This window comes from Piliocolobus tephrosceles, chromosome 21 (assembly GCF_002776525.5).
Source record: "Piliocolobus tephrosceles isolate RC106 chromosome 21, ASM277652v3, whole genome shotgun sequence".
In the NCBI taxonomy this organism is placed as follows: Eukaryota; Metazoa; Chordata; class Mammalia; order Primates; family Cercopithecidae; genus Piliocolobus; species Piliocolobus tephrosceles.
The window spans coordinates 36,072,427-36,099,463 of NC_045454.1; the positions used below are offsets into that span (position 1 = coordinate 36,072,427).

The 27,037-nt window shown below is 49.8% G+C and overlaps 1 protein-coding gene across 1 annotated transcript in view; it reads right to left on the reverse strand.

Moving 5' to 3' along the window:
• The window catches only part of MYO9B (myosin IXB), a 136,434-nt gene that overhangs the window by 41,197 nt on the left and 68,200 nt on the right, over positions 1-27,037 (reverse strand). Inside the window, 8 exon segments of the mRNA XM_023229693.1 lie at positions 4,274-4,395; positions 10,212-10,346; positions 10,865-10,981; positions 13,835-13,924; positions 16,154-16,283; positions 18,761-18,861; positions 19,110-19,209; positions 20,430-20,492. Of these exon segments, the coding sequence (XP_023085461.1) occupies positions 4,274-4,395; positions 10,212-10,346; positions 10,865-10,981; positions 13,835-13,924; positions 16,154-16,283; positions 18,761-18,861; positions 19,110-19,209; positions 20,430-20,492 (858 nt within the window).

The following is a 27,037-nucleotide window of genomic DNA, read 5'->3' on the forward strand; positions in this document are numbered from 1 at the left end:
CCGGATCTCAGCTCACTGCAAGCTCCGCCTCCCGGGTTTACGCCATTTTCCTGCCTCAGCCTGCCGAGTAGCTGGGACTATAGGTGCCCGCCACCTCGCCCAGCTAGTTTTTTGTATTTTTTTAGTAGAGACGGGGTTTCACCGTGTTAGCCAGTGTTAGATCACGAGATCTCTTGACCTCGTGATCCGCCCGTCTCGGTCTCCCAGAGTGCTGGGATTACAGGCTTGAGCCACCGCGCCCGGCCTGGCTTCAGGATTTTTAAAACAAAAACATATTTTTTCCTTTGGAGACAGGGTCTCACTCTGTTGCCCAGGCTGGAGTATAGTGGTATGATCACAGCTCACTGTGGCCTTGACTTCCTGGGCTCAAGGGATCTTCCTGCCTCAGCTTCCTGAGTAGCTGGGACTATAGTACAATGTTTTTCTTTTTTTAAGAGAAGGGGTCTTGCTATGTTACCCAGGCTGGTCTTGAACTCCTGGCCTCAAGCGATCCTCCTGCCTCAGCCTCCCAAAGGACTAGGATTATAGGCGTGAGCCACCGTGCCCAGCCAGCGCTGCAGAATTAACATTGAGTAGCTCAGTGCCTGAGTGTGGGTGGCTCACTCTCTTTGTCCCCACATGGCTATTTTCTAGGGGGTTTGGAGAGAGGTCGCTGACCAGGCTTGGTGGCATCTGCAAAGTCTGTCCCCTGGGAGGTCTGGATCTGTTACCCATCATAGGCAACTCCTAAAAATAATCCTGGGCCCGAGTGACTTCTGGTCTTGGAGCACATTTGTACCCGAATGCCATACCTTGGACAGGGGGTCCTTCTCCTGCACCACAGTTGGAAGGAGAGGCTGGGAGAGGAGGATGAAGCAGGGCTCTGTTGTGCTCCAGGGAGGGGGAGGTTGTGGGGGCAGAATAAGGGACTCCTTGTACCTGACTGCTTCTACCTCCCAGGAGGGAAATGATGTTGTTGGTTTGGCAAACGCTGCCTGAGCCCGGCCCCACTTTTGAAAATAGAGGCAGCGGAATGCCTGTATTTTCATCGGGGGCTCCGTGTTAACGGGGCCAAGGAGGGGAGAGTCTGTAGCTACGAAACGTATCATTTCCAGGACTGTAAACAGGGTATGGAGTGTGAGGCATCTGCCTTGAGTGTCCCCCAAAACCCTCAGTCATTGAGATAGGTAATATTTTAGCACACTATTTCAGAAAATCTAAATCAATGTGCAAAAAGAAACAAAAAATTCCATGATGAGCAAAAATAGCAAGATTTTAAATAAAGAGACCTGAGCCTGCTGGGCTAGGCCCTGCCTCACGGGCTTCCCCTGATCTGGCCCTGGGAGTTTCCTGGTTGTGATGACGTAGCTCCTCCTACTGCGTCTCTACCTTTTTTTTTTTTTTTTTTTTTTTTAATTTTTTGAGTTGGGGTCTTGCTCTGTTGCCCAGGCTAGAATGCAATGGTGCAATCACAACTCACTGTAGTCTTGACTCTCTGGGCTCAAGTGATCCTCCTGCCTCAGCCTCCTGAGTAGCTGGGACTATAGGTGCATGCCACTGTGCCCAGCTAGTTTATTATTATTTTGTAGAAATGGGGTCTCACTATGGTGCCCAGTCTGGTCTTTAACTTCTGGTCTCAAGTGATCCTCCACCTTGGCCTCCTGAAGTGTTGGAATTAAAGGTGGGAGCCACCGCATCTGGCCCAAATGCTCTTATCTGAACATTCTCTACCTGGACCCCAGCCTCAAAGGGATGTGTCTGTCCCCCTGTCCTGGACAGGGACTAGGTTTGAGGCAGGGGATGTGCCTGATTCATTTGAGACTCTGGCCAGCCCCTTGGAGATGTCATTGGCAAGGGATGGGTCTGATAGAGTTGCTGATAAAACAGTATGTCCATATCTTAACCCCCACCCCCGACTTTTGAATGTGACCTTATTTGGAAAATAGGGTCTTTGCAGGTGTAATCAGTTAAGATGAGGTCATCAGCGTGGGACCTAGTTCCATATGGATGGTGTCCTTCTAAAAAGAGAAGACAGGGTCAGGTGTAGTGGCTCACACCTGTGGTGCCAGCACTTTGGGAGGTCAAGGTGAGAGGATCGCTTGAGCCCAGGAGTTCAAGACTAGCCGGGCAACAAAGGGAGATTCCATCTCTACCAAAAAATTTTTTAAGCAGCCTGGCCAACATGGTGAAAAAACCCCATCTCTACTAAAAATAAAAAAATTAGCTGGGCATGGTGGCAAGGCACCTGTAATCCCAGCGACTCAGGAGGCTGAGACACGAGAATCGCTTGATCCTGGGAGGTGGGGGTTATACTGAGCTAAGATGACGCCAATTAACTTGAGCCAAGATGGTGCCACTACCCTCCAGCCTGGGTGACAGAGACTCCGTCTCAAAAAATATAAAATAAAATAAAATAAGATAAAATAAAACGTAGCTGGGTGTGGTGGTGCATGCCTATAGTCTCAGGCACTTGAGAGACTGAGGCAGGAGGATGGCTTGAGCCTGAGAGGTCGAGGCTGCAGTGAACCAAGGCTGTGCCACTGCACTCCAGCCTGGGCAACAGAGCAAGAGCCTGTCTCATAAAAAAAAAAAAAAGAAAGAAAAGGAGGAGACAGGACTGAGAGATGAGAGATGGAGACACAGAGGGAAGAAGTCCATGTGAAGAGGGAGGCAGGGACTGCAGTGATGTGGCCAAAAGCCAAGGAAAGCCTGGGCCCCCAGAAGCTGGAAGAGGCAAGGAAGGGTCCTCCCTTCCTTCCTCTGGAGGCAGCACAGCTCTGCTGACACTTTGACTTTAGACTTCCAGCTTCCAGAACCATAAGATAATAGATTCCTGTGGTTTTAAGAATTCCACCTCCTGGGTTCAAACGATTCTCCTGCCTCAGCCTCCCAAGTAGCTGGAATTATAGGCACCCGCCACTATGCCTGGCTAATTTTTGTAGTTTTAGTAGAGATGGGGTTTTGCCATGTTGGCCAGGCTGGTTAAAAATTTTTTTGTAGAGATGGAATCTTTTTTTTTTTTTGAGACAGAGTCTTGGTCTGTCACCCAGGCTGGAGTGCAGTGGCGTGATCTCCGCTCACTGCAACCTCCGCCTCCCAGGTTCAAGCGATTCTCCTGTCTCAGCCTCCTGAGTAGCTGGGATTACAGGTATCCGCCACCATGCCTGGCTAATTTTTGTATTTTCAGTAGAGATGAGGTTTCACCATGTTGGCCAGGCTGGTCTCCCAACTCCTGACCTCAGGTGATCTGCCTGCCTCGGCCTCCCAAAGTGCTGGGATTACAGGCATGAGCCACTGTGCCCGGCCAAGCTCTTTCTATGTTGCCCAGGCTGGTCTTAAACTCCTGGACTCAAGAGCCCACCTGGCTTGCAGTGATTCCTTAGGGGAGCCACAGGAAAGTAGGTCAGTACGTGTCACGTGACTTCACTGACTACAACTGGGTGACCCAGAATGAGGCACCTTATTGACCTCCCTGTCCGCCTTCACGGTGCCCTGCGGACTGCGGGGATGAGGGGGGAAGGCTCAGAAGTGAGTTCAGAGCCCGGCAGCATCTGGGTCCCAGTTCCACACACTGCACTGCCATTGCTCAGGCTGGAGTGCAGTGACACGAACACAGCTCACTGCAGCCTCGACCTCCTAGGCTCAAGCGATGTTCCTGCCTCAGCCTCCTGAGTAGCTAGGGTCACAGGTATGCCCCACCATGCCCGGCCCCGGTCTCTATTTTCTAGACACAGGTACATAATCCTTTGCTGAAAACTCCTGGCGGATGTGCCTCAAGTGTACAAATTAATCACGTGTTGATGTTTTCACAGTGAAGTGTTTGTGCATTTTGCACACACAAGCTTGGGTTTTGTGGTCAAGTGAAATTGAATAGACACAAGTTCTCAGGACAAGGCCTGGTGTGGTGGCACACGCCTATAATCCCAGTACTCTGGGATGCCGAGGTGGGAAGATCCTTTGAGCTCAAGAGTTCGAGACCAGCCTGGACAACGTGAGGAAACCCTGTTGCTACAAAGAAATAGAAAAATTAGCCGGGCATGGTGGTGTGACCCTGTAGTCGCAACTACTGGAGAGGCTCACGTCGGGGGATCACTTGAGCCCAGGAGGTCGAGGCTGCAGTGAGCTATGATTGCACCACTACACTCCAGCCTGGGTGACAGTGTGAGATCCTGTCTCAAAAATAAAAAGGAGTTTTTGGGAAAGTCTGGATTTGGGGTAAGGCTCTGGGGGCTGCAGAACCCAACCCAGTGCCCATGTGTAGATGTGCCGGGACGGATGGGGTGTGGACACTCACTTGCTCTCCTCGTCCAGCAGGTAGAAGAGGCCCGTGGGCTTCTTGCTGATGAGATGGATGCAGCCGACATTGTCTGTGTAGCCGATGTTGTGCCACGTGATCCCCTCGCCCTGATACTCCTCCTGCAGGGGTGGTGTGGGGTCAGTAAGTTTCTTATCTCCCAGATGTATAATATCTACATAACATGTATTGCATACAGGTCGAGTATCCCTAATCTGAAAATCTGAAATGCTTCAAAATCGGAAGCTTTTTAAATTGATGCGTGGCTTAAAATTAACTCTAATAGAGCAGGGCACGGTGGCTCATGCCTGTAATCCCAGCACTTTGGGAGGCCAACGTGGGTTGATCACCTGAGGTCAGGAGTTTGAGAACAGCTTGACCAACAGAGTGAAACCCTATGTCTACTAAAGACACAAAATTAGCCAGGCACAGTGGCACACGCCTGTAATCCCAGCTACTAAGGAGGTTGAGGCAGGAGAATCGCTTGAACCTGGGAGGTGGAGGTTGCAGTGAGCCAAGATTGCGCCATTGGTCCTACTCCAGCCTGGGCAACAGGAGCAAAACTCTGTCTCAAAAAAAAAAAAAAAGCCGGGCGCGGTGGCTCAAGCCTGTAATCCCAGCACTTTGGGAGGCCGCGACGGGCGGATCACGAGGTCAGGAGATCGAGACCATCCTGGCTAACACTGTGAAACCCCGTCTCTACTTAAAAAATACAAAAAACTAGCCGGGCGAGGTGGCAGGCGCCTGTAGTCCCAGCTACTCGGGAGGCTGAGGCAGGAGAATGGCGTAAACTCGGGAGGCGGAGCTTGTAGTGAGCTGAGATCCGGCCACTGCACTCTAGCCTGGGCGACAGAGCGAGATTCCGTCTCAAAAAAAAAAAAAAAAAAGCTCTAATACACTTAATTTAATACTATATATCCAAAATGTGATCATGTTAACATGTAACTGACATAAAAAGTAACTGAGAGGCCGAGGTGGGAGGATCGCTTGAGGCCAGGAGCTCAAGACCAGCCTGGACAACATAGCAAGATCCTGTCTGTGCAAAAAATAAAATACAGGCCGGGTGCGGTGGCTCACGCCTGTAATCCCAGCACTTTGGGAGGCCGAGGCGGGCAGACCACGAGGTCAGGAGATTGAGACCATCCTGGCTAACACGGTGAAACCCCGTCTCTACTAAAAATACAAAAAAAAAAACTAGCCGGGCATAGTGGCGGACACCTGTAGTCCCAGCTACTCAGGAGGCTGAGGTAGGAGAATGGTATGAACCCAGGAGGTGGAGCTTGCAGTGAGCCGAGATCGCACCACCACACTCCAGCCTGGGCGACTGAGCAAGACTGCGTCTCAAAGAAAAAGAAAAAATAAACAAAAATAAAATATAAAACATAAAAAAACCCAGCCAGGTGTAGTGGCACATACCAGTAGTCCTAGGTACTTGGGAGGCTGAGGCAGGAGGATGGCTTGAGCCCAGGAATTTGAGACCAGCCTGGGCTATTAGCAAGACTCCATCTCAAAAAAAAAAAAAAAAAAAAAAAATCCAAAACATTTGGACTGCCAATGTTATGTCATGCTCAAAGACTACGCTCATTGAAGCATTTCAGAGTTTGGGTTTTCAGATTTGGGATGTTCAACCAGTAAGTATAACACAAATATTGAAAAATCTGAAAAAATCCCAAACTTGAGACAATTCTGGTCCCAAGCAGTTTGGATAAGGGATCCCCATGCTGTAGGAACATATTTGTGTATCAATAGGCATGTTTACACGTAAATGTATCTGCATGCATGTATTCTTTGCAGCACTATGCACAATAGCAGAGAAATGGAAGTAACCTAAATGCCCATTAATGGATCAAGAAAATGTGGTGTATATACATCAAGGAATACTATCCAGCCATAAGAAAGGAAGGAAAGAGGTCATGTCCTTTGCAGGAACATGGATGGAGCTGGAGGCCATTATCCTTAGCACACTAACGCAGGAACAGAAAACCAAATATTGCATGTTCTCGTTTATAAGAGGGAACCAAATGATGAGAACACATGGACACATAGAGGGGAACAACACACACTGGGGCCTATTGGGGGTGAAGGGTGGGAGGAGGGAGAGGATCAGGAAAAATAACTAATGGGTACTAGGCTTAATACCTGGGTGATGAAATAATCTGTGCAACAAACCCCCATGACACAAGTTCACCTACATAACAAACCTGTACATGTACCCCTGAACTTAAAAGTGAAAAAAATACATAAATATATCAATAACAAAATGCATATGAGTACATCAGTATGAATACATTAATAGTTACATAGACTTACTAGATAAATGAATGATTGTAAACAGGAAACAAGAATGCACATTCTCAAATACTGACCACAGCTCGGCGCTTTAAATATCACACTTAAGGGCTGGGCGTGGTGGCTCATGTCTGTAATCCCAGCACTTTGAGAGGCTGAGGCGGGCAGATCACCTGAGGTCAGGAGTTCAAGACCAGCCTGGCCAACATGGTGAAACCCTGTCTCTACTAAAAATACAAAAATTAGCCAGGCGTGGTGGCGCACACCTGTGATCCCAGCTACTGGAGAGGCTAAGAGGCAGGAGAATCGCTAGAACCTGGGAAGTGGAGGTCCCATTGAACCGAGATTGCACCATTGCACTCCAGCCTGGGTGACAGGGCAAGACTCTGTCTCAAAAAAAAAAAAAAAAAAAAAAATCACACTTAAAATCATCTAGAGGTTGGCAAACTTTCTCTGTAATGGGCCAGATAGCACCTTATGAACCAGATACTGTCTGCTGCAACTAACAGTCGTGATGTGAAAACAGCCACAGATGATAATGTAAACCAATGCCAATAAAGCTTTATTTATAAAAACAATTGGTGGGACTGGATTTGACCCATAGGCTGTGGTTTGCTGGCCCCTGCTCCAGAGCTATGTTGTCCAACAGGAATCTTCACATTTTCTTTTTTTCTTTTAAGAGATAGGGTCTCACAGTGTTGCCTACACTGGAGAGCAGTGGTGCAATCATAGCTCATGGTAGCCTCAAACTCCTGGGTTTGAGTGATCCACCTGCCTCAGCCTCCCCAGTAGCTAAGACTACAGGCATGTGCCACTATGCCTCGTTAATAAAAAAATTTTTTGGCCGGGCACAGTGGCTCACGTCTGTAATCCCAGCACTTTGGGAGGCTGAGGCGGGCGAATCACAGGGTCAGAAGATTGAGACCATCCTGGATAACACAGTGAAACCCCGTCTCTACTAAAAAAAACAAAAATCAGCTAAACGTGGTGGCGGGCGCCTGTAGTCCCAGCTACTCAGGAGGCTGAGGCAGGACAATGGTGTGAACCCGGGAGGTGGAGCTTGCAGTGAGCCGAATTTGCGCCACCGCACTCCAGCCTGGGCGACAGAGCGAGACTCCATCTCAATAAATAAAATAAAATAAAAATAAAATAAATAAAAAATAAAATAAAATAAAATAAATTTTTTTTGGCAGAAACTCTGTCTCAATTTTTTTTTTTTTAAGTGACAGGGTCTTGCTCTGTTGCCCAGTATGGAGTACAGTGGTGTGACCATAGGTCACTGCAGCCTTGAACTCCTGACCTCAAGCAATCCTCTTACTTTGGCTTCCCAAAGCACTGGTATTGTTAGCATTAGCCACGATGCCCAGCCTCAAATTTTCTAATAATCACATGTAAAACGTAAAAGAATAGGTGAAATTAATTTTTTTTTTTTTTTTTTGAGACAGGGTCTCGTTCTATCACCCAGGCTGGAGTACAGTGGCACAACTGCAGCTCATTGCAGCCTCGACCTCCTGGGCTCAAGTAATCCTCCCACCTCAGCCTCCTCAGTAGCTGGGACTACAGCTATGTGCCTCTGAATAGCTCAAAATTAACTTTAATAATGCACTTAATTTAACCCTGTATATCTAAAATGTGATCACGTTAACGTGTAATTGACATAAAAAATGACTGAGAGGCCAATGTGGGAGGATCACTTGAGGCCAGGAGTTCAGGACCAGCCTGGGCAACATAGCAAGACCCTGTCTCTACAAAAAATAAAACCAAAAAACTAGCTGGTTGTCGTGGTGTGCAACTATAGTCTCAGCTATGGTGGTAGGATCATCTAAACCTCAGTGTTCAAGGCTACAGTGAGCTACTGAGACAGTGTATGTTCTTTTTTCTCACATGCTAAGTCTTCACAATTTAGTGTGTGTGTCACCCTTCCTGCACAACTTAATTCTGACCAGCTACACTCCCAATGATTCACTGCTAAAAAGCTTAATAGGAAAATCAGCTGGATATTTATATAAGCCTGCCAGTTTCATTTTCCCATCAGAATCATCAGTGTGAAGGAGAAGACATGAATAAGGATGGTTGACTATTTAGCTGTGAAAAGACACGTCAGGGCCGGGCGCGGTGGCTCACGCCTGTAATCTCAGCACTTTGGGAGGCCAAGGTGGGCAGATCGCCCGAGATCAGGAGTTTGAGACAAGCCTGGCCAGCAGGGTGAAACCCCATCTCTACTAAAAACACAAAAAAATTAGCCGGGCATGGTGGCGCGTGCCTATAGTCCCAGCTACTCGGGAGGCTGAGGCAGGAGAATCGCTTGAACCAGGGAGGCAGAGGTTGCAGTGAGCCAAGATTGTGCCACTGCTCTCCAGCCTGGGCGACAGAGACAGACTCCATCTCCAAAAAAAAAAAAAAGACATGTCAGATAGGTTATCAATATCTTTGAGCTAAGCAAATCCTTAAAAGGCAGCCCTGTTTCTCTCTCATAAAAAAGATTTTGTTTGGACAGAGAAGCCCCCAAATGAACTGTGGCTCAAAACATCCCTGACATTTGCCTCATTCCGGGCTGGGTGGGTTTTCTTAAATTTTCCTTCTGACTGAGAAAAATTCTGCGGCAAGTTCACCAATGATCTGGGCCTCCAGGGAGATTCCGGTTCTAGCTCAGTCTGTTTTCCCTTTGGGCTGCGTGTGCAACAACATGGTATTTCCTTATAAAATGCTGCCGCTGTTATGGAAAACAGTATGGTGGCTCTTCAAAAAAGTTAAAAACAGAATTACCATACGATCCAGCAAGTCCACTTCTGGGTATATACCCGAAAGAATTGAAAGCAGTGTCTTGAAGAGATATTTGCACACCCATGTTCAAAAAAGCATTATGCACGATAGCCAAAAGCTGGAAGCAACCCAAGTGTCTACTGAAGGATGGATGAACAAAATGTGGTACATCCAGAAAATGGAATATTACTCAGCCTTGAAAAAGAAGGAAATTCTGACACATGCTACCATGTGGATGAACCATGAGGACTTTATACTATGTGAAATAAGCCAGTCACAAAAAGACAAATAATGTCTAATTTCACTTATACGAGGCACTTAGTCAAAAATGATAGAGACAGAAAGTAGAATGGGCCAGGCATGGTGGCTCACAACTGTAATCCCAAACACTTTGGGAGACCGAGGTACGCAGACTGCTTGTGCTCAGGAGTTCGAGACTAGCCTGGGCAACATGGCAAAATCTTGTCTTTACAAAAAATACAGAAATTAGCCAGGCATGGTGGTGTGCACCTGTGGTTTCAGCTACTCGGGAGGCCGAGGAAGGAGGATCACTTGAGCCTAGGAATTTGAGGCTGCGGTAAGCTATGATTATACCACTCTAGCTGGGTGACAGAGCAAGACCCTGTCTCAAAAAAAAAAAAGGGGGAATGGTGAGTTCAGGGCTTGCAGGAGGGGGAATGGGGAATGAGTGTTTCATGGGGACAGTCTCAGTTTGGCAAAATGAAAGAGTTCTGGAGATGTATGGTGGTGGTGTTTGCGTAACTGTGAATGTGTGAATGCACTTACCGCCGCTGAACTGAATATTTACAAATGGTTAAGATGGTAAATTTCACGTGATGTCTGGTTTACCAAGTTCAAAAAATTGACAAAAAAGCCCTTTCCGCACCTGCTCCAGCTTGAAGATGTGCTGGTTGAAGTAATACTGTAGCTGCTCATTGGCGTAGTTGATACAGAACTGCTCGAAGCTGTTCCTCTCGAAGTCTTCAAATCCGAAGATGTCCAGGACCCCGATGGACAGGCACTGGGAGAGACAGAGAAAATGGTCACTGCCTGCAGGTGCCCGCCGTGGGAGCCAGCCTTCATGAGAGGGGCTGGCTCTACAGGCTGTGACCTGTTAGGTCTTGAGTCCCTGCTGCTCGGCAGAACACTTTGCCATTACCAGCATGGAATCCATACTTTTTTTTTGAGGCAGGGTCTTGCTCTGTTGCCCAGGTTGGAGTGCAGTGGCGCCACCACAGCTCACTGCAGCCTTGACCTCCTGGGCTCAAGCAATCCTTCTGCCTCAGCCTCCTGAGTAGCTGGGACCATAGGTGCATGTCAGAATCTGTCATTTTTGAATAAGGGGACCTGTTTTCATTCTGCTCTGGGCCTGCTGAATTTTGCAGCCTGTCCTGTTTCCTGGTCCTGCCTGTTGGGGGAAATAGCCTCTTGACTGCAGATGCCTCGGTTCCGGATGTTCTGGGTTGCCCACCAAGGATGTTGGTAGTGAGGATGTGGCCTCCCCTGACCTGGCTTGAGGGAGCAAACAGGGGCACTCACCGAGACTGCCTCTTCCACGTCCTTCTTGTTGAGGAGTGCGTGGTTGATCCGCAGCACAATCCAGTCGAACAGGGCGCTGTACAGAGACTTGGCCATGGAGTCGCGGGCAGTGATGGCCTATGGACACAGAGCAGGTGGCTCACCTCCAGCACGGCAGGCCCTGCACTGGAGTCTTGCTCTGTCGCCCAGGCTGGAGTGCAGTGGCACGATCTCGGCTCATTGCAACCTCCACCTCCTGGGTCAAGCAATTCTCCTGTCTCAGCCTCCCAGGTAGCTGAGATTACAGGTGAGCACCACCACACCTGGCTAATTTTTGTATTTTTACTAGAGACAGAGTTTCACCATGTTGGCCAGGCTGGTCTCAAACTCTGACCTCAGGTGATCCGCCTGCCTTGGCCTCCCAAAGTCCTGTGATTACAGGCATGAGCCACTGTGCCTGGCCAAGATGGCCCTTGGTATTTTTTTTTTTTTTGACATAGGGTCTCACTCTGTTGTCCAGGCTGAAGTGCACTAGTGTAATCTTGGCTCACTGCAAACTCCACTTCCTGGGCTCAAGCGATCTTCCTGCCTCAGCCTCCTGTGTAGCTCGGGCTACAGGCACACAACACCACACCTGGTTAATTTTTACTTTTTACTTTTTTTTTTTTTCTTCTGTCACCCAGGCTGAAGTATAGTGACACAGTCTTGGCTCACTGCAACGTCTGCCTCCTGGGTTCAAGCGATTCTCTAGCCTCAGCCTTCTGAGTAGCTGGGATTACAGGCAGGCACAACTGTGCCTGGCTAATTTTTGTATTTTTAGTAGAAATGGGGTTTTGCCATGTTGGCCAGGCTGGTCTCAAACTCATGGCCTCAAGCGATCTGCCCACCTCGGCCTCCCAGTGCTGGGATGCTGGGATTACAGGCATGAGCCACTGTACCTGGCCTTACTTTTTAAGTTTATTGTGGAGACGGGGGTCTCACTATGTTGCCAAGGCTGGACTCGAACTCCTGGGCTCAAGCAAGCCTTCTGCCTTGGCCTCCCTAAGTGTTGGGATTACAGGCATGAGCCACTGCAACTAGCCAAGGTGGTCTCTGTCAACATTCGACTCATCCAACACACACCTTTCCCCCTGTCCTGGAGGACGTGCCTGCACACTGAGGCGTTTACAGACCCAGCGGCCTCTGGACTGGCCGCTGAGGCCTTTCCACACACTCCTCAGAGCAACCAAAATTGTTGCTGAGTGAGGAACCTGGGCTCAGGGAGGGGGTGGGGCGTGCAACTGTGGTAGAACCAGCAAGGAGGGTCTAACTAACTTCAGGCCCCTTGCTCTTCCACGGGCACCATGTGGCTGTCACCGTGTGCATCAAAGCTCTTTTGTGGCCGGGCGTGGTGGCTCATGCCTGTAATCCCAGCACTTTGAGAGCCAAGGCGGGTGGATACCCCGTCTCTACGATAAATGCAAAAAAAAAAAAAAAAAGTCTGGGCACGGTGGCTCAAGCCAATAATCCCAGCATTTTGGGAGGCTGAGGCAGATGGATCACCTGAGGTCAGAAGTTCGAGACCAGCCTGACCAGCATGGTGAAACCCTGTCTCTACTAAAAATACAAAATCAGCCGGGTGTAGTGGCACATGCCTGTAATCCCAGCTGCTCAGGAGGCTGAGGCAGGAGAACTGCTTGAGCGCGGGAGAAGGAAGTTGCAGTGAGCCGAGACTGTGCCATTGCACTCCAGCCTGGGCAACAAGAGCGAAACTCTGTCTCAAAAATAAAATAAAAATAAAAATGCAAAAATAATTAGCCAGGACTCGTGGTGCACACCTGTAATCCCAGCTACTCAGCAGGATGAGGCATGAGAATCACTTGAACCCGGGAGGCGGAGGTTGCAGTGAGCCGAGATAGTGCTACTGCATTCCAGCCTGGGTGAGAGTGAGACGTTAATCTCAAAAAAAAAAAAAAAAGCTCTTAAGGTCTAATCTATATAGAATAAATTGTCTTTTTTTTTTTTCCCCACATAGGTTGCAGCTCTGACAGATGTATTCAGCGGCAGACAAGATCTAGAATGTATCCCCTTCGTTTTGCATTTCTTGGGTGTCAAGGAAATGGAGCCACACAGAATGCAGCCCCTGCCTGGTGCCTTTGGCTCTACATGGAGCCTCTCGGGGGCACCAGTGCTGCTTGGGTCTTGGGTGATGTGCAGCAACTTCCTGGCAACATCACATGGTGCGCTGGACCCATGTGGGTTCAGAATGTCCCCTGTGCCTGTTTGAAATGCCACAGCAGCTTCCCATCGGGTGAGGGGCTAAAAATCCCCATCGTGACTAGGTACTTTCCTGTTGTTAAACAAGCTGCAAGTGATCCTGCTCTTGAGATGCAAAAATGCAAGAGAAATACAGCACAGAGAAAACATCCAGGCTGCGGCAAAGACCAGAGGGAGGCACCTTAACAAGGTTTAGAGTCACAGGCTTGAGACTTACAGGCTGGGAGTTACATAAGAGTAGTCAGTATCATGTTCCAGAGTCCAGGGATGGGCATATTTTTTTCTGGAAGGGACCAGGGAGTCATTATTTTTGGCTTTGGGGCCTGATGTTCTCTGTCGCAACTGCTCTGCTTAGCTGCTATGGCCCCAAAGCAGTCTTAGGTGGTATGTGAATGAATGGGTATGGCCATGTGCCAATAAAACTTTATTAGTAAAACCAGGCGGAAGGCTGGAGCTGGCCAACTATTGCTGGTGAGAACCAGCACGCACACGGAACATCTAGAAACACAGAGATGAATGCATGTAGCTCAAGTTCTGGCCTGAGGGCCATGGTTTGCCTCCCAGGCTGGCTTGTGCCACACCTGAACTCACATGACAATCAGAGGCACTGCCTGGGTTCCATTCTAGCATTTCAGGGACAGGAACGGACGGCCCACTCATGCCAGCTCTTTCCAAAGACCATTCTCGCTTGGGTTTTGGGGTCTGGCACTCTGTGAGTGCCTGGGCAGTGCTCACCTCGCTGAGGCTGTAGGGAAGGATGAGCTTGTCGTTGACGGTCACTGTTTTTCTTTTGGTCAGAACCTCCACCAAGATTTCTCGCTTCACCTGTTTGGAGGTCAAGGAGAGGGAGAAGGAAAAGGGAGAGGGAGGGCTTATCAGGCATGTTCTGGTGTCACTGAGGCAAGGCCAGGAGCTGGAGGTAGCTGGGAGACGGACCCTCAGCAGCCAGGCCTGGAAGTGGGCCGTGAAGCCTGCCCACCCACCTGCGATGTGCTGGCTTTTTTTTTGAGACAGAGTCTCACTGTGTTGCCCAGGTTGGAGTGCAGTGGTGCAATCCTGGCTCACTGCAACTTCCACCTCCCGGGTTCAAGCAATTCTCCTGCCTCAGTCTCCCCAGTAGCTGGAATTACAGGTGCCCACCACCACACCCAGCTAATTTTTGTAGTTTTAGTAGAGATGGGGTTTCTCCACATTGGCCAGGTTGGTCTCAAACTCCTGACCTTGGGTGATCCGCCTGCCTGGGCCTCCCAAAGTGCTGGGATTACAGGCATGAGTCACCGCGCCTGGCCTGCAATGTGCTGTTTTACACTTGGCAGGTTTCAGAATTCCCACATAGCATGGGCTTGCCGGATGCTCATGTTCCGTGGCCCGGGTATGTGTGTGCACAGGCCTCATGTGAGTGCGAGCCGCGGGTCCAGGTGGCGCCTGGTGACCAGCACTCACTGCTTTGCCTGTTGGAGCTGGTGGTTCCCATCCATTGCACAGGGGCTGGGCTTAGACCTTACCCAGACAGCCGACATGCTCATCCCTCCCCAAACTGCCAAGCTACCTTTCTGAGCTGGTGGTCTCTGCCTACCAGCAGCAAGAGTGGGGAACAAGCGGGGGCCTTCTCTCTCTCTTTTTTTTTTTTTTAGATGGAGTCTTGCTCTGTCGCCCAGGCTGGAGTGCAGTGGCGCAGTCTTGGCTCACTGCAACCTCTGCCTCCAGGGTTCAAGCGATTCTCCTGTCTCAGCCTCCTGAATAGCCGGGACAACAGGTGTGTGCCACCATGCCCAGTTAATTTTTGTATTTTTAGTAGAGATAGGGTTTCTCCATACTGGTCAGGTTTCGGGGCCTGATGTTCTCGAACTGGTCTTGAACTCCTGACCTCAGATGATCCACCTGCCTCAGCCTCCCAAAGTGCTGGGATTACAGGCGTGAGTCATCCGTCGTGCCCGGCTGGCAGGGGCTTTCTCTGAATATCCCAACAGATGCTCACATATCCCTAAGAACTCCACAGAAGCTGGGGCTCCTGTACCAATAATGGAACGCTAAGCATAAATGGATTAAAAAACAAAAGGCTGGGGCAGGGTTCCTCGGCCTCACTGCCTTTTGCACTTGGGGCTGGATAATTCTCTGCCGGGGGGGCTGTCCTGTGCACTGTGGGCTGTTGAGCAGCATCCATGGCCTCTACCTAGCAGATGCCTGGTATGGCAACCAGAAAGGTCTCCAGACATTGCCCAGTGTGTCCTGGGGGCACAATTGCCCCTGGCTGAGAACCAGTGGAGGAGGAAGGGATGGCAGGTCCAATGAGAAAATGATCAAACCAGAATTTTTTGTTTTTTAAGAGACGGGGCCTTACTCTGTCACTCACCCCAGCTGGAGTGCAGTGGCACGATCACAGCTCACTGCAGCAACGAACTCCTAGGCTCAAGTAATCTTCCTGCTTTGGCCCCCTGGGTAGCTGGGATTACAGGGCACACCATCAACACCTGCACGCAGCCCCAAGCTGTAGTTTTTTTCTTCTTTTTTTTTTTCTTTGAGACAGAGTGTCGCTCTGTCGCTCTGTCGCCCAGATTGGAGTGCAGTGGCGCAATCTTGGCTCACTGCAGCCTCTGTTTCCCAGGTTCAAGTGATTCTCGTGCCTCTGCCTCCTGAGTACCTTAGATTATAGGCACGTACCACCATGCCTGGCTAATTTCTTTTTGTATTTTTAGTAGAGATGGGGTTTCACCATGTTAGCCAATCTGGTCTTGAACTCCCAACCTCAGTTGATCCTCCCACCTCAGTTGAACTCCCAAAGTGCTGGGACTACAGGTGTGAGCCATCACACCTGGCCCCTGAGCTGTAGTTTCAGAGAGGGTTTCACTTGAGGGTGGGAGGAGGAGATGCCCCCGTCCACAGAGCTCATCAGAAATGAGGAAGCAACACTGTAGAGATGATAGCGGAAGACGTAAGGTCCTGGTTGATGAAACCTCAGCCTACATAGGAAGTTCTGGGTATGGTCCCTTGTATTGAGAGATAGCCAGCGGCCCTGAGTCAGGCCTGAGGAGGGACAGAGATGGCGATCAGTACCTTCAGAAGCTGCGACAGGGTGTCCAGCACCTCGGGCGGCCCGACCTCCAACCCTTCCTCTCGGCCTGTAGCTCTCTTCTTGTAAGTGACATTGCCTAGATACAGGATGGCCGAGAGGACGGCAAAAATCCTGGGAAAGAAAAGGCACTCACATTTGGGCAGTTTCTACATTCCCAAGACATCAGATACTTCCAGGGAACTGGGCTGAATCCATAAAAACCAGCAAATTTTGTTCAGAACGCATGCAGTTGGAAAAATATCTAAGGCCTCTGTTGAAGACTGCCTCTGTGGAATGTGACTTTGCAGACAGTTACCTTTTTCCTGAGATTTGATCTGGCTCCGTCGCCTAGGTTGGAGTGCAGTGACACAATCATATCTCAGTATAACCTCCAACTCCTGGGCTTAAGTGATTCTACTGCCTCAGCCTCCTGAGTAGCTGGTACTACAGGCCACCACATTTGGCTAATAAAAAATCATATTTTTAAAGGGACGGAGTCTTGCTATGTTGCCCAGGCTGGTCTCAAACTCCTGGTCTCAAGTGATCCTCCTGCCTTGGCCTCCTGAATACCAGGGATTACTGGCATGAGCCACTGCACCTGGCTAGACAGCTATTTTCTCTTTTTATGAAACAGGGTCTCACTCTGTCACCCAGGCCGGAGTGCAGTGGCACAATCACGGCTCACTGCAGCCTCAACCTCCCTTGGCTCAGGTGAGCCTCCTACCTTAGCCTCTTGGGTAGCTGGAACTATAGGTTTGCACCACCATGCCTGGCTAGTGAAACAGGTTTAAAAAAAAAAAAAAAATGTGTACAGATCCCTCTAACTAGCCTCCAGACCAAGAAATAAAACATTCCAAGTCCTGGATCCTGGAGCCCCCCAACCCCAGAGGAACCACTGTCCTGATGTCTAATGCTGTCTGTGAACTTGATGGGATGTCTGGCCAGTCACCGGCTATGTTGTCCAGGCTGGAGTCCACTGGCTATTCAGAGGTGCTATCTTTTTTTTTTTTGAGACAGAGTCTTGCTCTGTCGCCCAGGCTGGAGAGCATTGGCACAATCTCGGCTCACGGCTGCCTCTGCCTTCCGTGTTTAAGTGATTCTCGTGCCTCAGCCTCCTAAGTAGCTGGGATTACAGGCGTGTACCATCATGCCTGGAGAATTTTTCATATTTTTAGTAGAGATGGAGTTCCGCCATGTTGCTCAGGCTGGCCTTGAACTCCTGAGCTCAGGCAATCCACCTGCCACGGCCTCCCAAAGTGTTGGGATCACAGGCATGAGCCACTGCATCCAGGCCAGAGGTGCCATCTTAGCTCATTGTAGCTGTGAACTCCTGGGCTCAAGTGATCCTCCCAACTCAGCCTCCCAAGTAGCTGGGACTACAGGTGTGTGCCACCATGCCTGGATAATTAAAAAAAAAAAAAATAGATGGGGTCTTGCTATGTTACCCAGGTTGGTCCCAAACTCCTGGTCTCAAGCGATCTTCCTGCCTTGGCCTCCCAAATAGCTGGGATAACAGGCGTGAGCCACCATGCCTGGTTTAAAAAAATTTAAATTGCTGGGCGCGGTGGCTTGTGCTTATAATTCCAGCATGCTGGGAGTTATGCAGGTGGATGGCTTGAGCCCAGGAATTCAAAATTAGCCTGGGCAACATGAGGAAACCCTGTCGCTACAAAAAATTGTCCGGGTGTGGTGGCACGCGCCTGTAGTCCCAGCTACTTGGCAGGCTGAGGTGGGAGGATCACCTGAACCAGGGGAGGTCAAGGCTGCAGTGAGCCATGATCTCACCATTTCACTCCAGCTTAGGTGAAAGAGCGAGACCCCACCTAAAAAAAAAAAAAATTAAACTGTGGTAACATAAGCATAATATGAAATTCACTACCTTAACTTCTTTGATTTTTAGAGACAGGGTCTTGCTCTGTTGCCTGGGCTGAAATGAAGTGGTACAATCCTAGCTCACAGCCTTGAACTCCTGGCTTTAAGTGATCCTGTTGCCTTGGCCTTCCAAAGCACTGTGATTACATGTGTGAACAATCGCACCTAGTATTCTTTAAACTATTTTTGTTTTTGAGACTGGGTCTCGCTTTGTCACCTAGAGTGGCGTGATTAGTTCAGTGGCGTGATCATGGCTCACTGCAGCCTCTTCCTCCCTGGCCCAGGTGATCCTCCCACCTCAGCGTCACAAGTAGCTGGGACCACACGTGTGTACTACCATGCCTGACTAATTTTATTTATTTTTTGTAGAGATGGGGTTTCACCATGTTGCCCAGGCTGGTCTTGAACTCCTGGGCCCATGCAATCCTCCACCTTGGCCTCCCAAAGTGCTGGGATTGCAGGCGTGAGTGAGCCACCTGGCGCCTGGCCAAACCATTTTTAAGGGTACAGTTCGGCAGTGTTAAGTATGTTCACGTTACCTTTAATTGGCATCGCCTAATGACCAATGGCTTCTCATGTGCTCACTGCTATTGGGCCACACTCCCTATGGCAGCTCTGTTCAGGACACTGCCTGCCCGTTTTCACTGGGTTGCAGGTTAGACCTCAGAGTGGCTGGTAAGGGACATGTGCGCCCCCTGTACGCTCTGAGGGACGGTCCCCGGGGCCCACACGCTTACTGCTTCTTGGTGGCGGGGAGGAAGCCCACCATCTCCATGGCCTGCTTGAGCCTCTCAAAGTCATGCTTCAGGTCCTCCCCATCTTCAATCTTCAAGTTATGCTGGAAAACAAAGGCGTCGGTACTTTGGGCATTCCTGGGCCGGCGAGGGTGGCGTGCCAGAGTGATTTTGGCTGGAGCTAGCGGGGCAGGGCCCCAGGACCAGGGGAATGAATGGGTTCTTTTAATGCTGCCTTCTGGGAGCGGGTTTGGGGGCCAGGGCAGGCTGCCTCTGACTTCCCGGCTGTGCATAAACAGCTTGAAGCCGGGAACAGAGGTGGCGTTTGTGACTGGGGCTTGAGGCTGTTTACCTGGTTGAGGTAGAAATAATCTTCAGGCTGCTTGAGCTGAAATTCTCGGCGCTCTTCCTCGCTGACCCCGAGTAACAAATAATAAAACACGTGGTAGTTCCTACAGGTCAAAATTGGGAGGAACACAGTTGTTTTTGGAGGCCAAGCAATAACTACTCTGCAAACCACTACTAACATGGCTTTGGAGAGCACACCTCAAATATGTACAAATTTAAAACAGTAAGTCAGTTCTTATGTCTTAAAAAAACAAAAAGAAACAAATGAGCATCTTGAGCAAATAGATTTCCAGAGGATTGGAGGTGGGTGGGTGTACATATCACTTACTTGTCAATTGGAAATATTTCTTTTTTTTTTTTTTTGAGATAGGGTCTTGCTCTGTTGCTCAGGCTGAAGTGCAATGGTGCGATCACAGCTCACTGCAGCCTCAACCGCCTGGGTTCAAGTGATCCTCCCAGTTCAGCCTCCTGAGTAGCTGGGACTACAGGTGTGTGTTACCATGCCCAGCTAATTTTTTTTTTTTTTTTTTTTTTGCAGAGACAGGATTTCGCCATGTTGACCAAGCTGGTCTCGAACTCCTGGGTTCATGTGATCCTCCCGCTTAGGCCTCCCAAAGTGTTGGGATTACAGGCGTGAGCCACTGCTACAGGCCTGTTTTTTTTTTCTTAAAGAGACAAGGACTATAGCCGGGCGTGGTGGTACACATCTGTAATCCCAGCTACTTGGGAGGCTGAGGCATGAGAATCGCTTGAATCTAGGAGGTGGAGGTTGCAATGAGCCGGGATGACACCACTGCACTCTAGCCTGGGTGACACAGCAAGACTCTGACTCAAACAAACAAACCAAAAAAAAAAAAAAAAAAAAAAAAAACACCCCAACTAACCAAACAAAAACAAAGAGACAAGGACTTGCTCTATTGCCCAGGCTGAAGTGTGGTGTCTAGCTCACTGCAGCCTCAACCTCTCGGACTCACGTGATCCTCCCGCTTAGACCTCCTGAATAGTTGGGACTATAGGCACAGGCTACCATGCCTGAGAAATGCTTCCAATCTAAGTATATTTTGTGCAGATATCTGAGCACGTACTGGGGATAAAACCTCCAGGGAGGCACACAAAGGTGGCTTGGGAGGTATGAGGACAAAGTGTGAGGCCACAGGAGCAGGTCTGGGGAGAAGATGGATGGGCAGGCCCTGCTCCTGTGAGAGCCTCCATGGCCTCCCCGAGTTCTTCCGACCTCAGGACATTTGCTTTGCTTCTCTCTTCTGTAGGAGGAAATGCAAACATGGCGTGGCATTCAGAGATTCCCAGGAAAACGCTCTCTTACCTCTCATCCTTCTCCTGAGACACCAGGCGAGACTTTTCAAGCAGATATTTCTCGACGACAGCTCTGTCATTAAGAGAAAAAGAGAAAGAATAAAACGTTACATTTTAGTATTGTGTTAATATTGATTTTTTTTTTTTTTGAGATGGAGTCCCGCTCTGTCATTCAAGATGGAGTGCAATGGCACAATTTTGGCTCACTGCAACCTCTGCCTCCTGGGTTCAAGCAATTATGTTGCCTCAGCCCCCAGAGTGGTTGGAATTACAGGCGTGTGCCACCATACCCAGCTAATTTTTGTTATTTTTAGTAGAGGTGGGGTTTTGTCATGTTGGCCAGGCTGATCTCGAAATCTTGACCTATGTCAAGTGATCTGCATGCCTTGGCCTCCCAAAGTGCTGGGATTACAGGCATGAGCCACCACGCCTGGCCAATATTTGTTATTCACTGTCTTTTTTATTCTAGCCATCCTAGTGGGGGTGCAGTGGTATGTCGCTGTGGGCTTTTTTTTTTTTTTTTTTTGAGATGGAGTATCATTCTGTTGCCCAGGCTGGAGTGCAGTGACGCGATTTTGGCTCATTGCAACCTCCACCTCCTGGGTTCAAGCGATTCTCCTGCCTCAGCCTCCCGAGTAGCTGGGATTACAGGCATGTGCCACCATGCCTGGCTAATTTTGTATTTTTAGTAGAGATGGGGTTTCTCCATGTTGGTCAGGCTGGTCTCAAACTCCTGACCTCAGGTGATCCACTTGCCTCAGCCTCCCAAAGTGCTGGAATTACAGGCATGAGCCACTGCAGCATTCGTTTTGAGGCAGGATCTTGCTCTGTTGTGCAGGCTGGAGTGCAGTAGCACAATAATGGCTCAGTGCAGCCTTGTCCTCCTGGGCTCCAGTGATCTTCCCATCTCGGCCTCCCGAGTAGCTGGCACTACAGGCTAATTTTTGTAGTTTTGTAGAGACGGGGTTTCGTCATGTTGTCCAGGTTGGTCTACAACTCCTGGCCTCAAGTGATCTAACTGTCTCAGCCTCCTGAAGTGTTGGGATTACAGGCATGAGCCATGCATCTGGCCTGACACTGTGGTTTGGATTTGCATTTCCGTGATGAGCAATGATGCCGAACATCTTCTCACGTGCTGCCTGGCCATTCATAGGTCTTCTCTGATAAAGTATCCATTGACGTCTTTTGTGGTTTTCTTATTGGGATGTTGGTCCTATCATTGAGCTGTAAATGCTCTTTCTATATTCTAGATGCAAGTCCTTTCTTGGTTCTGATTTGCAGGTACCTTCTCTGGGTCTGGGGCTTCCTCTCCAATTTTGTCACAGTGTCCTTGGAAGCCCAGGGTCTGTGATACCCATCAATATTTGGTTGTATCCATATGGTCTGGTGTTCTGCCGTTTGCCGATCATTTTCTTTTTCTCTTGTTGTCCAGGCTGGAGTGCAGTGGCGTGATCTCCGCTCACTGTAACCTCCGCCTCCTGGGTTTAAGCAATTCTCCTGCCTCAGCCTTCCAGTAGCTGGGATTACAGGTGCCCACAACCACGCCAAGTTAATTTTTGTATTTTTAGTAGAAACAGATTTCACCATATTGGCCAGGCTGGTCTCGAACTCCTGAACTCAGGTGATCCACCCGCCTCGGCCTCCCAAAGTGCTGGGATTACAGGCGTGAGCCACTGCTCCTGGCCTTGCCAATCATTTTCTCTGTGCCAAGCAGTTAAGGTGTTTCCTCCAAATTAAATTCTCAGAGGTCCCTCAGGAGGCACCTGGCATCATGTGGGACCTTGAGTCTGAGGGTGCCAGCACAGGCACTACGGTGTCTCTGCAGCCCCAAATATCTCTCAATGCTAAAAGCAGTGGCAGTGAATGTTTTTTTGAGGACAAATACGTTCTAGGCATCATTTGATATATTTCTCAGGGACTCCTCCTACATGCTGGGGCAGGCACGGTGGCCCCTGAGGAGTGAACAAGAAGCCGAGGCTTGGTAAGACTACATGCTGCTCAGGGTCCTGTGGGAAGCGGGTGGCCTGGTGGGATCCCTTCGCACCAGCTGGGGCTGGCTGAGTCTGGTGGGGCCGGTCCATCACGGGGTCCGCCATCACTAGACGTGTGAGCTCACTGGGGGCTCCAGATCACCCTCATTTGAGCTTATCCTGTTATGCAGGAGACACAGCTGGTGCCCAAGGGGTGGCAGGGCCAGGGTACAGCACAAGGTTCCCGATTCAGGGCCTGCTGAATGCTGCCTGCCTGTCTCACCAGCAGTGAGACAGCAGTCTTTTTTTTTTTTTTTTTTGAGACGGAGTCTCACTCTGTCGCCCAGGCTGGAGTGCAGTGGCATGATCTCGGCTCACTGCAACCTCTGCCTCCCATGTGCAAGTGGTTCTCCTGCCTCAGCTTCCCGAGTAGCTGGGATTACAGGCATGCGCCACCACACCCAGCTAATTTTGTATTTTTAGTAGAGATGGGGTTTTACCATGTTGGCCAGGCTGGTCTTGAACTCCTGGCCTCACGTGATCCAACCGCTTCAGTCCCCCAAAGTGGTGGGATTACAGGCATGAGCCACCATGCCCAGCCCAGGACAGCAGTCTTTTGTCTGCAGGCTCACACAGGGACACACACGATGTACAGGTGACTTTTGATGGGCCTGGCCTGGGTCCTCTCTTCTTTCAAATAGGAGAAAAAAATGTTTCCTTCTATTCCTTTGCCGGGCTAGTAACCAGTTTCAGCACCTTCCTGCATTCCTGGGGAGGGAGGCTGTGTCTGTTTCTAGAAGGAGACTCATGTTTCAGTCTCAGCTGGTGGCCGATTCCCTGTGCTGCATCTGCGGGTCTGGCAGAGGACGTGGCTCCACGGTGGCAGGATGGCAGGGCTAGCATACTGGGTGTCTAGCACCAAAATGTCGTTTGACCAATGATGACCCCTTACCTTCCCCAATCATTTTCAAGGCCTGGGCCTAATAAATGGGTCTTATAGGGACCCAGGGCTCCTCCGGCACTGAGTCCTTGAACACACAAGAAGCTGCAGCCTCATAAATTGGGGAACTGGGCAGGGAGGCTTGGACTACGCCTGACCCTTGGCTTTCGTGGGAATGGCATGGAGAAGTGTCACCTGCCTGAAGGTAGGCAAAAGCAGAACCGGTCCGAGCCGGCTCCTAGTGTGATTGCTACAGCCATTCTTGGGATGGGAAGTGCGCCTCCCTCCCTGGGGCGAGGATGGCCACAGTCCTGAGGTTGTGGGTGGAGGCAGGACTCCCTTTCCTGAATCCAAGGCCACAGATATGACTTTCCAAACCTGGTCTGGGAGACCTGGCCACACAGGGCCACTGGTCCTGAATATGACAGGACCCTGGGGAAGGCAGGGGAGGCTGAACCGTTTAGCTATGGGCTGGGCCAGGACAGCCCTTCTGGTGTGTGGTCCAATGGCGGGCCCTGGAAGTTATGCCTCCTGGAACCTGGGGATGTGACTTTATCTGGAAAAAGGGAGCTGGGCGCAGTGGCTCATGCCTGTAATCCCCAGAGCTTTGGGGGGCCAAGATGGAAGAATCTCTTGAGGCCAGGAGTTCAAGACCAGCCTGGACAACATAGTGGGACCCTGTCTCTACGGAATAAAAATAAAAAATTAGCCAGGTGTGGTGGTGTGCACCTGTAGTCCCAGCTGCTCAGAAGGCTGAGGCAGGAGGATCGCTTGACTCCAGGAGTTCAAGGCTGCAGTGAGTCATAATTATGCCATTGTACTCTAGCCTGGGCAACAAAGTAAGATGTTATCTCAAAAAATAAAAAGGGTCTTTGCAGAGGCCATTAAGTTAAAGACGTCAAGATCATCCTTAGTAATCCAGGAAGGCCCTAAATCTGATGTCAAATGTTCTTATAAGAGAAGAGGGGGTCGGGGGTGGTGGCTCACGCCTGTAATCCCGGCACTTTGGGAGGCCGAAGCAGGCGGATCACTTGAGGCCAGGAGTTTCAGACCAATCTGGCCAACACAGTGAGGCCCTGTCTTTACTAAATATAACAAAAATTAGCTGGGTGTGGTGGCACATTCCTATAATCCCAGCTACTCGGGAGACTGAGGCACAAGAATTGCTTGAGCCTGGGAGGCAGAGGTTGCAGTGAGCAGAGATAGCACCACTGCACTCCAGCCTGGGCGACAGGGTGAGATTCTGTCTCCAAAAAAATAAAAATAAAAAAATAAAACAGGAGAGACACAGGCCACCTGAAGACAGAGGCAGAGATTGGAGTAATGTGGCCACAAGCCAAGGGAGCCACCAGAAGCTGGAGGAGGTAGCCAGGATCTTCCCCTGGAGCCTCCAGAAGGAACCAGCCCTGTGGACACCTTGATATCCGACTTCTGGCCTCCGGGATGTTGAGAGAATAATTCCTGCTGTTTCAGCCATACGGTTTGTTGTACACCGTTATGGCAGTCCCTCCTAGGAAATGCAAACAGAGACACTGTGGGAAAGGGGGCGGTGCCCATGCGGACGTCAGTCCTGTAGTGTCTGTCCAGAGCCAGCTGGACACCCAGACAAGACGAGGAGGCAGCTTAGTTTCTCCCCAAGGGAGGCCTGGAACTGTAGCAACAGTATCTGTGTCATCTTCCCAACAAGGTACCCTGAATGCCTCCTGTGGGTTAAAAATCTCTGCAATGTGGCAGATAGGATCGTGCAAAAGACGGACCCATGGGAAGAAAAATAAAATCAAAGATAAGAGATGGGGACCTCTGTGCACTGCTGATGGGAAGGTAAAATGGTGTGGCTTCTGTGGGAAACAGTATGGCAGCTTCTTAAAAAATTAAACGGCCAGGCGTGGTGGCTCACGCCTGTAATCCCAGCACTTTGGGAGGCCAAGGTGGGCAGATCACCTGAGGTCGGGAGTTTGAGACCAGCCTGATCAACATGGAGAAACCCCATCTCTACCAAAAATATAGAATTAGCTGGGCGTGGTAGCACATGCCTGTAATTCCAGCTACTCAGGAAGCTGAGGCAGGAGAATCGCTTGAACCCAGGAGGCGGAGGTTGCGGTGAGCCGAGATTGTGCCACTGCACTCCAGCCTGGGCAATAAGAGCAAAACTCCGTCTAAAAAAAAAAAAAACAAAAAAAAAACTAAACATAGTGTCTGGGTGCAGTGGCTCACACCTGTAATTTCTGGATCACAGGCATGCACCACCACGCCCAGCTAATTTTTGTTTGTTTGTTTGGTTGTTTTTTTTTTTTTTTAAGACGGACTTTCGCTCTTGTCGCTCAGGCTGGAGTGCAGTGGGGTGATCTTGGCCCACTGCAAACTCCGCCTCTTAGGTTCAAGCGATTCTCCTGCCTCAGCCTCCCGAGTAGCTGGGATTATAGGCGCCTGCCATCATGCCTGGCTAATTTAGTAGAGACGGGGGTTTTACCACATTGGACAGGCTGGTCTTGAACTCCCGACCTCAGGTGATCCACCCGCCTCAGCCTCCCACAGTGCTGGGATTACAGGTGTGAGCCACCATGCCTGGCCTTATATTGTGTATTTTAACTCCCAAAATATGAAGTGAAAAAGGTGGGGTCTTCATGGAGAGAAGGTCAGGGCCTGGAAGACAGGTGGGACAAGTGGCTGTTCCAGGTGTCTCTGATGAACCAGGCACACCCGTGTGGGCAGATGTGGGCACACCCGTGTGGGCAGATGGTAGCCACTGACTGCCTTGTGGGGGCTGAGGCTGAGGGGCCAGAGCAGCCCCTGACATTTGTCAAGGGCCACTCACCCACACCACTGCCTACTGGAGCCTGGGCAGTGGGAAAAAGGAATGAAGTCAGAGGCGGAAGCGTTCAGGAGAACAATGTGCCTGCTTGTATCTTGAATATGAACCATCAGTTGAAATGATCATCAGTCAGGTTCAGACAGACAAAATCCTGGGACCTTTACAAATCCCATTGACACAGCAGCCCCTCAAATGAGAATCTATAGTTAGGTGGGAGATCCCTGTGAGTATCCAGGCCTTGGACCCTGTCAGATGCCATCTAAGTACTCATCTATCCATCAATGGATCCATGCATCCACTGATCAAGCCCATCCAATTTACCCATGAATCTATCCATTTGCTAACTGACACATCCACAAATCTCCCCATTTATTCATCCACCTACCCATGAATCTACCCATCCATCTATGAATAATCCATGTACCTATCCATCCACGAATCCGTCCACCCATGAATCCGTCTATCTATCCATCTATCCACCCATCCACACACCCACAACCGTACCCATTTATTCATCCGCCTACCTGTGAATCTATCCATCTACTTGTAAATCCATCCACCCATGAATCTATCTATCCAGCCACTCATGAATCCACTCCCGCATAAACCCACCTATCTATTCATCCATCCATCCATCCATCTACCCATCCATCCATCCATCCATCCATCCATCCATCCACCCACCCATCCATCCACCCACCCATTCATTATTATATGAATCCACCCATTTACTCATCCACCTACCCATGAATCCACCCATCCACCTGTGATGGATGGATTCATGAGTGTACGGGTAGATCCATTCATGAATCCATCCATCCACCCATGAATCCACTCACTCATTAACCTATCCATCCATCCATCCATCCATCCATCCATCCATCCATCCACCCACC